Raw genomic sequence first — 12,170 nt, 5'->3', positions numbered from 1 at the left:
AGGGGTGTGGGTGGGTATGTGTGTGAGTGTGTTTGTGTGTGTGTGTGGCTGCGTTGGTGGGTATGTATGTGTGTGTGTGTGTGTTTGTGGGTTGGTGTGTGTGTGTACGGGAGGGTGTGTGTGTGTGTAGGTGGGTTGGTGTGTGTGTGCGGGTGTGTGTGTGTGTGTGGGTGGGTGGGTATGTATGTGTGTGTGTGTGCGGGTATGTGTGTAGGTGGGTGGGTATGTATATATGTGTGTGTGTGTGTGTGCGGGTGGGTGTGTGTGTGTGGGTGGGTATGTATGTGTGTGTGCGGGTGTGTGTGTGTGTGTGGGGGTATGTATATGTGTGTGTGTTTGTGGGTTGGTGTGTGTGTGTGTGTGGATGGGTGGGTATGCATATGTGTGTGTTTGTGGGTTGGTGTGTGTGTGTGTGTGTGCGCGTGGGTGGGTGTGTGTGTGGGTGGGTATGTATGTGTGTGTGTGTTTGTGGGTTGGTGTGTGCGGGTGGGTGAGTGTGTGGGTGGGTATGTATGTGTGTGTGTGTGTTTGTGGGTTGGTGTGTGTGTGCGGGTGGGTGTGTGTGTGGGTGGGTATGTATATGTGTGTGTTTGTGGGTTAGTGTGTGTGTGTGTGTGCGCGCGGGTGGGTGTGTGTGTGTGGGTGGGTATGTATGTGTGTGTGTGTTTGTGGGTTGGTGTGTGCGGGTGGGTGAGTGTGTGGGTGGGTATGTATGTGTGTGTGTTTGTGGGTTGGTGTGTGCGGGTGGGTGAGTGTGTGGGTGGGTATGTATGTGTGTGTGTGTTTGTGGGTTGGTGTGTGTGTGTGTGCGCAGGTGGGTGTGTGTGGGGGTGGGTATGTATGTGTGTGTGGGTGAAGGGTGTTAAGGTGGGGGTAGGTAGAGGTGAATGGGGTGGGAGTGGGTGTCTGTTTATATTTTAGAAAAAATTTTAATTAGAAAAATATAGAAAACAATGATTATCAGTTTTTCAAAAATTTCCAACCTATTTGTAATTTTAGAAAACGGAAAATTTTCATTTTCCATGAAAAATTTAGAAAGATAGACGAACTAAACGTGTTTTCAAAATTCTCATTTTTCTTGGAAAATTTTTCCGGAAAACGGCTCATTTTTCCGCAACTAAACGCACCCTTAATGACCTGGAAAGGTAAAGAACTTTGGTCTTTGTCCGCATTTAGGTAACTATGTTTTTATCGTTCACATTTGACCATTGACCTTGTTTGACCACATTCCACTTCATTCTGCCACACTCCAATACCACACACTAGCAATGGTATACCATGAAAAGAAGAAAGAGAAAAACAAGAGAGAGAGAGAGAGAGAGAGAGGAAGAGTGGGAGAGGGGAGCACGACTAGTTTTCTAGAAAACTTTTCTAAGAATAATGGAAAGCTGGAAAACATGATTGGTTCAATATTTTTTATAATTTTTTTTAAAGATAATATAAGTTCTCAATTATCCAAATTACATATAACCTGAAAAAAATGATAATTGTTTTCTATTTTTTTTTTTCTAAAATATAAACCATACACACACCACATTAACACCCCACTCACAACCGTCTTACCCAATCATCACATCCACTCCACCCATACCTTCACCCTCATCTTCCACCCATCTCACTCCACGCCTACTGCCATCCATCCGCATCCCCATATCCACACCCACACCCACACCCCACACTTAACCAACCAACCCATCTCACAACATTTGTTAAATGTTACGTATGTAATGTGTTAGAATTGTATTATTTAAATAACAAAAATTAGAAAATGAAAAGTGATAAAAATACATATCCAAAAATGTTTTCTTATTTTTTTAAATGAAAGCTTAATCAGTTTTAACCAAATTTATTTTCTAAATTTTCTACTAAAAATGAAAACCCCTCTTTTTCATAAAAACTTTTTCAAAAGAACTGAAAACTTAAGCTCACATATTCGTAGTTGTTTTTCACAGTTTATGTGGTGATTTTGGGATAAAAATAAGAATGGCCACCTAGCTATATTTCTATATTAAAAGATAATCATTTTGATGAATAACTGTAACCAATAATACACGAACTATGACTACAATGGTGCTAAAATTGGTGGTTTGAATAGATAACAAGTCAAAATTAGTAAGAGTGATATGCATATGTCTGGGTGGTTGGTTTGTCAATGGTTATTTGTATGTTTTTAAGATTTTGTAGGTGATTAATATATCAACTGTGATTACAAATATCACGCTATTAAAATAATAAAATCTATATTTATATAATTAAATGTTAAATAATGTTGTAGATATCTAAATACACTTCTAGTGATATTTGATGCGTTCTATCTCATTGATTTTTTAATTATTTAATTTTTTATTTATTTTTTTATGTGTGTGTGTGTTGGAAGGTTGGTTTCAATACAAATGAGATAACAATTTTCACCTACGAAAATCATAGAATATATAAAGATTAAAAATTTTAAAATGATAAACATATCAAACGGACCTAATATAAATTTATCCAACAAATGATTCATTTCTCTACCCCTCAATGGACATTAATTCAGTGATTTACGAAACTCAATGTCAAGTTGTCAACCCCATCAAGAACATCAGCAGCCAACTTTGATCTAAACAGATTCCATGCTCTTTGTTTCTCCATCTTCATTCTCTCTCTCTCTCTCTCTCTCTCTCTCTCTCTCTCTCTATATATATATATATATATATATATATATATATATATATATATATATATATATATATCAAGACAATGCAATTAAGCCACAATCAAATATGCAATAGTAGGTTCTTCGGGGTATTAATTTGTTGTTTGTGTTTTCGAGTTTATACTCGTTTGTTAAAGCAAGAAACAATTAGTTACCTGTAAGGCCTACTAGTATACAGACCACGGTGGGTCTCGTGGTCTAGCTGGCCACGACCGTGGTCCGTGCACACTAGCCCGAACCACCGTGGTTCTCCGTGCTCGTGGTCTTCGGTGGTGGGCATCACGAATCAAAACGACCAATGAGATTGGATTGCTCATTTGAAGAACTAAAACTGTGAAAAAATAAGTCTGCGAGATGAGTATTTTGGTTGGGGAAGAAGACATAGTTTATATGTCTTAGCAACTTTTACCCCTGAGATATAATAAATTGATAGAAAATACCCCTGATCAAAAATCCTTTAACATAAATAATTCCTAAAATGACAAAATAAACCTTAGATTTATATTTCCTAATTATTTAAGTAATATGATTTAATTAAAATATTATTCTTATTATTATTATTAAATAACTTATTTTTATAATTAGTATTTTAAAATATATATATATATATATATATATATATATATATATATATATGTTTTTTAATGTATTTTTGAATTAAATTTAGTTAAAAAAAAATGAGGTGGAGTGGTGTGTTAGTGGTAGGTATCTCATATTAGTGGTAGAGGAATGTGGTGCTGATGTGGCACCCACCACATATGTAGTATGTGGTGGGTATAACGGATGGTCTAATGAAGAGACTGGAACTTGTGAGTTCAAATGTGGGGTTAAATAGGGGGCTAGGGTTAGGGATCATGATAACCTACAGGCCATGAGTTCGATTCCTGAAACATATAGATGATTGTAATTTATAACAAGAAAATGATTAAGAATCTTGCAGCCATGAACAAGAGAAACAGCTGTAAAACGAGTTTTAATCTCAAGAACACAATGTCAAGATACTAATTTGGTGTCAGAGCTGCTTAAACATGATATATTAAAGCTTGAAAAATTACATTGTCCAGATACAAAGACAAGAAAGTTTTGCGTTGTGTGTCGTAAAATAAAGCTGAAAATGGCGTCGACTTACTTGTTCAGGGGCGACGAGGAGTGGAGGAGGCGATGATGTGCAGCGCTTCACTGGAGGCCGGAAAAAATGGCGTCGTCGATTGAAAGAAAAGTCACCGGAGAGGGATACAGAGGGATTCAGCACAAAAGGGAAAACTTTTACAATATAAATATAAATAACAAATAATAATATTGCTTAACTATTTCTTATTTAAATCTAAAAAAAAAACTTTTTGTAAGTTAAATTTATAAAAATGATTATTATGTTCATATTTTTATTTATTATTGTTATTATTTTGATAAAATTTTAACCATTGCATAAAAATTTATTGTACAGTTTCCCGCCAAAATGATGTAGCTTTCACTACAACCACTCTTCGATCTCCAATTTCCCTCTTTTAATACTAAACTGATAGACACGATAAACCCTAACGCATCGTCTTCATCCGCTTTAAAGGATTTTCAGGACTCTATTCACTGTTCAAAGCACAAATCAAACCAGAAAATGAAAGGAGGGACCCTTCAGATCAATTGGCACGACACAAAACCGGTTCTAACCCTAGATTTTCACCCTATTTCCGGCATCCTCGCCACAGGTGGCGCCGATTACGATATCAAGGTTTGTTTCTTTTCTCTTTACTTGTTGATTTTTATCCTGAATCTATCTATGTATATGTTTATAGCATGCTAAATTTGTCATCGTAAGTATTGCTCCTCGCTATTTGAGCAACTTATAGCTGAGTTTGGAAGATTAAGTTAGGAATCGAGTTTTATTTTGTTTATACATGTACGCATTACCTTCGTTCTACTTTCTGAAGAGTGTGGAGTTGTAGCCTTGAATTAGCTTAGGTAGTTTTGGCTTATTGAAACTGGAAATTTTGTAAATGAGAAGCTTTTCCTACCAATTGTTGTTGACATATGAACTGGAATTCCACAGCTATGGCTAATAGCTTCTGAAGAAGGTGAAAAGAAAGTTCCAACAGCTACTTACCAAAATAGCCTTTCTTACCATGGATCAGCTATCAATGTTATCCGATTCTCCCCTTCTGGTAAACACAATTTCCTGTTACCTATATGCATATATATTTATTTTTTGGTTACTACAGTATCTATTCTGCAAGATAATTGAATCAACAGAAAAGAATGATGATTCGGTATCTTATAAAGTTATCTCCTTCTGATAAATGCAGGAGAGCTGCTTGCTTCTGGTGCTGATGGTATGACTTATTAACTTTTTTCATCAATCCATTATTTCCATTCAATGATTCATAAAGAAATATCTTTATGGTTGCTTTTTTTTTTATAAATTCAGGGGGTGAGCTAATAATATGGAAGCTACACAACACTGATTCTGGCCAAGTATGGAAGGTTCTCAAGACATTATCGTAAGGCTTTTCATTTTCATATATATAATATTAATAATTAATAAAATCCATTCATGAAGAATCCATATTTAGGGCTTCAATTAATCAACCCTACTAATGTAAGAAATTAGACAGGTTTCATCGAAAGGATGTGTTGGATTTGGAGTGGTCTACTGATGGCTTATTTCTCATTTCTGGATCAGTTGATAACTCATGTCTCATATGGGATGTTAATAAAGGTAACAAGAAAGAATGTGATCCCTTAAACAAATATAAATGATTATTTGATTAACTTTGTTTTTTTTTTTTTTTATTTCAGGATCTGTGCATCAGATTCTAGATGCTCATTTCCATTATGTTCAAGGTGTAGCATGGGATCCTTTAAACAAATATGCAGCTTCACTTAGTTCAGATAGAACATGTCGCATATATGTCAACAAACCACAAAATAAAACAAAAGGAAGTGAGAAGCTTAATTATGTATGTCAACATCTTCTTGCAAAAGTGGAACCACAAGTGGTGGAAGAAGTCAAGGTCAAAAAAAAAAAGTCTTAAATCTTAATTTTATAGTTTTCTTATTTTTATTTTCTTACACATTGTGATATAAAAATTATTACAAACACAGTCTGCTAAACACCATCTTTTCCATGATGAGACACTCCCATCTTTCTTCAGAAGATTAGCCTGGTCTCCTGATGGCTCATTTCTTCTTGTGCCAGCTGGTAAGGGTAAATTAGTCATTTACTTTTCATAATTTTTTTTTTAAAGTTATGTAAATGTGATTCTTATACAGGTTCTTACAAGCTCTCACCCACTTCAGAACCTGTCAACACTGCTTATATTTTGTCACGAAAAGATCTCTCAAGGCAAGATATGTTTACTTTCATCTCCCGATTTTATTTCTGGCTTTTTTAAATTTACTAAATTACCCCTTGTCCCTTACAGGCCTGCTTTAATGCTCCCTGGTGCAAGCAAAGCTGTTGTAGCAGTGCGTTTCTGCCCTTTGGCTTTCAGTCTCCGTGGGTTGACCTCATGTGAGTTTTTGATGGGTGTAAGTAAAAGACGTAAATGCCCTCGAATGAATATAAATAACTCCAGTGGTGTTTGTTGTAGGTTGTTCATCTTTCAAGCTCCCATATCGCCTGATATTTGCAGTTGCCACATTAAACTCATTATATGTTTATGACACTGAAGGCATTGAGCCAATAGCAGTCTTAGCTGGACTTCACTATGCAGCCATAACTGATATTTCATGGTAATGTAGAAAACTTTTTAACAAGATTTGTCATTAAACCATTTTTTTAATTAATATTATTTCATTTTTATTGAGACTTTAGGTCACCAACAGCCAAGTTTTTGGCAGTGTCTTCTCAAGATGGTTACTGTACACTGTTGGAATTTGAGAACAATGAATTGGGATCACCCGTCTCTTTCTCAGGTTCGTTTTAATTTCTTCATATTTTAAGAATCCATTTTTCTTTTTTTCTTTTTTAATTATAATTTTGATTTTTGTTAGAAAATAAGCAAGTCTTATCCGAGCAAAATATAATCAATGTTGATGATCTGGAAAGCCCGGAAAGAATCGGAAAAGGGAACGCCATGGTTATCGATGATACTCAAGAAAAGGAAACAGTGAAACCGGAATTGGAATCGGAACCAAAACCGGAACCGGAATTGGCACAGCCAAGTGTAGTGATTCCAACGAAAGAGAAACCAGCGGTTCCAAGTAAACCAGCCAAGAGACGAATTACACCAATGGCCATAGATTAAGCTTACTTTCTGCATCTTTTTGTATTCAGATTCAAGAGTATATTTTTATTTTTATATATTGATTTGTATAATTTTGAGGAGAGTGGATAATGGTCTTTAGATTGATATTTGGCATACTAGCTTAGCTTGCTATCTTTAGTTCATGTTTGGTAGACTTTAGTTGATACACTGATGATAAAACGTAGTTGATAAGCTAAGATGTCAAATGTAAAAAGACATATGAGGGTGTATTTGGAAAATGTGTAGAAAAAGCCCTATGAGCTTATCAGTAAGCTATCTCAAATAATTTGTTTAACCTAAGTTTATGTGGTGTCAAAGAAAACCTTAGGTTCAAGACTTGCATAATTTTTTAAACTATTTCCCCTTCTTGTTTGATTTATATGTATTTATTCAAACAAAATACTATAAAAAGCATGAATAATGCGTGTGACATGAAACATTTCATGTATTTTGTATAGACTAAGTTATATGTCTCATATCACTACTGTATAATAGTACGTAATGCACTTGTCAAAATGTAAAATCTTATTAGTGCCCAAAATGGAAAGGGCTCAACAACTTGTGATGTGAAAATTGTGGATGTTGAACATGTTAATCCAGATTTTAACCTAATAATTGTGAGTTAACTAAGCGATAAAGAGTGTATAAGTTTTTTTTAAAAGAACATATTTGCAAATATTTATAGATGCTAAGTACAAGTACTAATCAATAAGGATCATATATAATTGGTAGTACTTGTGATGAAATCTAAGACCTTCTGGTTAGAAAAGTAACATTAATTGGTTGGAGTAGAACGATATGTGTGTATTAAAAAAAAATAGTAGAATGAAGTATGTGTAACACTCACTTTTTAACATAAGGTACATTCGAATTTTTTGATTTTTTTTTTTTAATTTTAAAACATGGTGTATATATATGTCAAACACCTAAATACAAGTACTAATCAATAAGGACCATATATAATAAATTTTAACAATGCTCGAAATGGGCGTTACCATATCTTCATTACGACCTTGCAATCTTTTTAACTCAATATAAACTTGAAAGACACAACGACAAAAAGGTTAAGCTATAAAGCTTAGTGAGTAACAATAATCACAATGCATATAATAATTATACACAAGAAATATATGAATAATACATTACAAGCACCATCAAATCACCGGTTGTCTTTCACACAATTCAACATGCATTCATATCGAGTATAAATACATAAACACACACCAATCACCAAGAGTGTATATATATATATATATATATATATATATATATATATATATATATATATATATATATATAGAGAGAGAGAGAGAGAGAGAGAGAGAGAGTTAGGTTCATATGTTTTCAATAAGTATTGTGTACCTCTAACAACCAATCAGAATGAAGTAAAAATAAATTCACTAATAAATAATAAAAAGGGTATAATAGTAATCTTGGCTACATTTAATTATGGTAAATATTTAAAACATTTAATATCCTTAAAATCAGGAAAATTGGTTTTTGATCTCTACAAAATCACCCATCGACCCCTTTATCATCATCTACAACTTCCTTCCCCACCTACGACGCCCTCTTCTTTCATACCTCACCACCGGCGCCACCTTCTCCAATTGAAGATTCCATCAGAGCTGGACCCTTCGCCGACCAACACCATCATACACCCCCGATTCGATTTTGTTTCTTTCCAAACCAGATTAAGACAATGAATGCTTACACAAGAAAAGTCGATAGCACTACAGTAACTACATCAATGGGACATCAATTTCTATGAAAAATTGAAGGTCTTCATCTATGTTTTTCAATAACACCATGAAATTTGGGGAAATTTTTAAACCTAAAGATGGGGAAAAACATGATACTAGTATGCTGTTTTTTTTAACTATACTGTATGTTTTTCCATTTTGAAATGTGGGCTTGTTTTGTTATTGAATTTTGATTGCATTATATGTCCCTTGAAGGTCTTGTTCCCTAAACTAGTATCTAGCTTCAGACTAAAACGACATTTGAATTTGCCCACCAACTGCTTGTTAAAATGCTTGAACCAAATATTTCATCCATTCATTTGTATAGGATGTCCACTGATAAGTCATTTGAAAATTAGCCAATGTAGTTTTGTTAATATGGTTTGTGTTGATCTAATGGAGTCTTTATTTTCTCTATTTTAGCTTTTCTTATGGTTAGTTATTCCATAAACATGATGATTTAGTTTTATTTCTTTGAATTAATTTCATACTATTTAAGAATAATCAAAACCATTCTGGGAGAATATTTATGGCATCATTCTTGCAGAATAAACATGTTTTTTTGATAGCTATTAGACTCTAAGTAATATCTTGCTAGAATAAAGTATATGCATTCTTATAGAATATTCTGTATTGTGTTCTATCAGAATTTATTTGTATAAATACATTCTGTCATGTAACACAGTAAATTTTCAATCAATTTTTTCAGTTTTAATTTCATAAAACACATGTCATTTTAAATAACCACCATTTAATAGTCAATAAAGTTTTCAAAACATTATCAAAATCCAGAATCCCCATTCGTGACTCTTTTCTTTGGTGTGTACAATCGAGCCGCCGCCTTCCCGCGATCCTAATAAGAACCTGAAACACATAACACATAACACGGTAAGCACGAAGCTTAGTGAGTTCCCCAAAATACCATGTACAACACATACACCACTCGAGGCTATATTACGACCCTCCGGTCGATGTGTCTCAGCGGGACCCTCCAGTCCCGTAGCTCGTTGGACCCTCTGGTTCGGTCATAGCTCATCGGACCCTTCGATCCAGTCTGCATCGTTGGACCCTTCGGTCCGGTCTATATCGTTGGACCCTCCGGTCCGGTCTATACAACATATGGCATACATACAACAAAATGCACATAATCTCATACATACACATAGCATACAAGACCCTTCGGTCTACACATAAATACCACTCTAGGTAGTGTATAGTGAGAAGACTCACCTCGAATGATGAACGGCTCCTACAAATGTCGCCGTTGCGCACCAGCCTCTACCTCTGAGCCATATCTACAATGATCTCAAATTAGGATCTAAGTCCCAACCCTCATTCTCTAGGTCTAAAGGTAGTCCACTAACTAGTCCATAAATAACCCCAAAACCCATTGGGTTCACCAAGGCCCAATACTAAATGGACTTTATCGAGGCCCAACTCTCAAGTCCAAGAGGTAAGCCCAACTCAAGGGCCCAAGGCACATATATATATTCCTCTGGTCCAAATCTCTAGCACAACAAGCCCAAACTCCAGGCCCAACACATAAGGCCCAATAAGACTTAGCCCAAAAAGTCCACAGTGGGGTTACGCGGGGCGTACCTCCCTTGGTACGCTCAGCGTACTCCATCGAACACAAATCCTGATCGGGGACACCAACCTAGTACGTGGGGCGTACTAGATTTACGCTCAACGTACGCCCATATTTACTTTTTCAACTCTTTTGGTCTTAATCAGTTAAGACCATAGTCTTAGATCTGGATTCCATAAAGGCTCACACTCAATAAAGCTCGTAACTTTAAGCCTTTGCATGACTGATCAAGTCCCAAACACAAAAACTCTCACTCTTTACTACCCAAAATTCTCATATCTCATGCATGGTTTGATTCCAACATCCAATGACTCATTTTTATGAATCCTTTCCACTAGAAACACTTAAAGGGACATATATTAGGCTATGGAGCTTAACAACTCATAAAGCTTCAATCTTTGGGACCAAAAACCCCAAAAATGGACCCAAAACAAAAACTAGTACAACAATAAGCAAGTTTCAAACTTGATACCTCTGGAAGATCCACCAACAAGAGTAGATCATAGATCCAAAAGCTAGATGCTCAAGCTATTCTCTTTCAAAGCTCCTTCTTCTTCAACGGCCAAACATAATAAGTCATCACCCCACTAGATCCATATGAGAAAACCACCAAGATTCAAACTTTATGCTTTCTGGAGCTAGATCAACATGATTAGGGCTTGGATCCACAAGCTCCAAGCCAAGCAATGCTTCCTCAAGAAACTCCTTCTTCCACAATATGCACCAAAAACTCACTAAATCACCAAAATGCTCAAGAATCACTCAAATGGAGGCTTAGGGTCGATTTCTAGGGTTTAGAGGGATGGAGGCTGAAGGTATTAAGGTTAGGTTATGAGATAAGGACCTTAAATAGGGTCCAAGACCCTAAAATAACGTTCAGGTCTGTTTCGCGTACGCCCAACGTTCAAATGGTACGCCCAGCGTACTCTAAAGAACGTTCGCGACCTTCCCTGGTCAGTACGCCCAACGTACTCCAAACTACGCCCATCGTACTCGGCTAAGTCTGAAACCACAAGACTTCCGAAGGCCATAACTTCTTCGTTATAAGTCCGTTTCCGATGAGCCTTATATCCACGGAAAGCTAACGAGAAGTCCTACACTTCTTTCAACTTTATTCCTCCTGAATCCCACTCGAAATCAGATCCAAAATTCATGAAAAGCCCGAACCAGCGCCTTAACAATACATTTGGGCTCTAAAGCACAAACCGAACTCTTTTATCACACAACCTACCTCACCCACATCCCAAAAGGGCATAACCTTTCTCTTTCAACGCCTCAAAACCTTCTCATACTCGGATTAAGTCCCACGGGCCTTAAATCACAAAATAATCTAGAACAGGGTGTTACATGTCAGAATGTCTTTAAGAATGTTTGTTAATAACAAATATATTTGCTTAATTAGTAATACTAATGAGTAATGCATGTTATCCTTTCAGAATGGCTTGAAGAAGGATTTAATATTAATCATACAAGAGAAAGACTTGGAATCTAATTCAACATCAAGTATATTTGCGAAGAATTACATTTTTACGATAATACTATAACGACCCAATTTTCACGTCCAAAAATTTCGTTTTAAAACATTACTTTAGAAAACATTAATAAGTAAAAACATTGTTTGATCAAACCATGACACAACGTAAACCATGTCTAAAAGCCAAATCATACAACCAATCAAAATATCAGAGTATAAATCCCAGAGAATCTCGTAAATGCGGAAACCAGAGAGTGTGTGTGTGACATGCTGCTACCGCGCCGGCTCCTTTCCCCTAGCTGAGGAGGTACCTGAAACCAAAACTGAAAACCGTAAGCACAAAGCTAATGAGTTCCCCCATCGTACCACATACCATACAAACACATAACATACATACTGTCAGGCCATTCTGGGGTGCCGTCCTACCCGT

General features: G+C 35.9%; 1 protein-coding gene across 1 annotated transcript; it reads left to right on the top strand.

The window, feature by feature from the left end:
* The first annotated feature begins 4,196 nt into the window (after nucleotides 1–4,196).
* FAS2 (Transducin/WD40 repeat-like superfamily protein) lies at nucleotides 4,197–7,236 on the top strand. Its single transcript, XM_079011063.1, has 12 exons — nucleotides 4,197–4,421; nucleotides 4,740–4,851; nucleotides 4,993–5,019; nucleotides 5,115–5,187; nucleotides 5,302–5,405; nucleotides 5,486–5,700; nucleotides 5,792–5,888; nucleotides 5,960–6,032; nucleotides 6,112–6,200; nucleotides 6,280–6,421; nucleotides 6,504–6,604; nucleotides 6,683–7,236. Exons 1-12 carry the CDS (start codon nucleotides 4,308–4,310, stop codon nucleotides 6,934–6,936), a joined length of 1,401 nt encoding a protein of 466 aa, XP_078867189.1. The 5' UTR covers nucleotides 4,197–4,307; the 3' UTR covers nucleotides 6,937–7,236.
* The last annotated feature ends 4,934 nt before the right edge of the window (nucleotides 7,237–12,170 follow it).

This window comes from Lactuca serriola, chromosome 7 (genome assembly GCF_051521515.1).
Source record: "Lactuca serriola cultivar US96UC23 chromosome 7, Lser_US96UC23_V15, whole genome shotgun sequence".
In the NCBI taxonomy this organism is placed as follows: domain Eukaryota; kingdom Viridiplantae; phylum Streptophyta; class Magnoliopsida; order Asterales; family Asteraceae; genus Lactuca; species Lactuca serriola.
The sequence above is the reverse complement of the archived record's forward strand: the minus strand, read 5'-3'. Positions and strand labels throughout refer to the sequence as shown.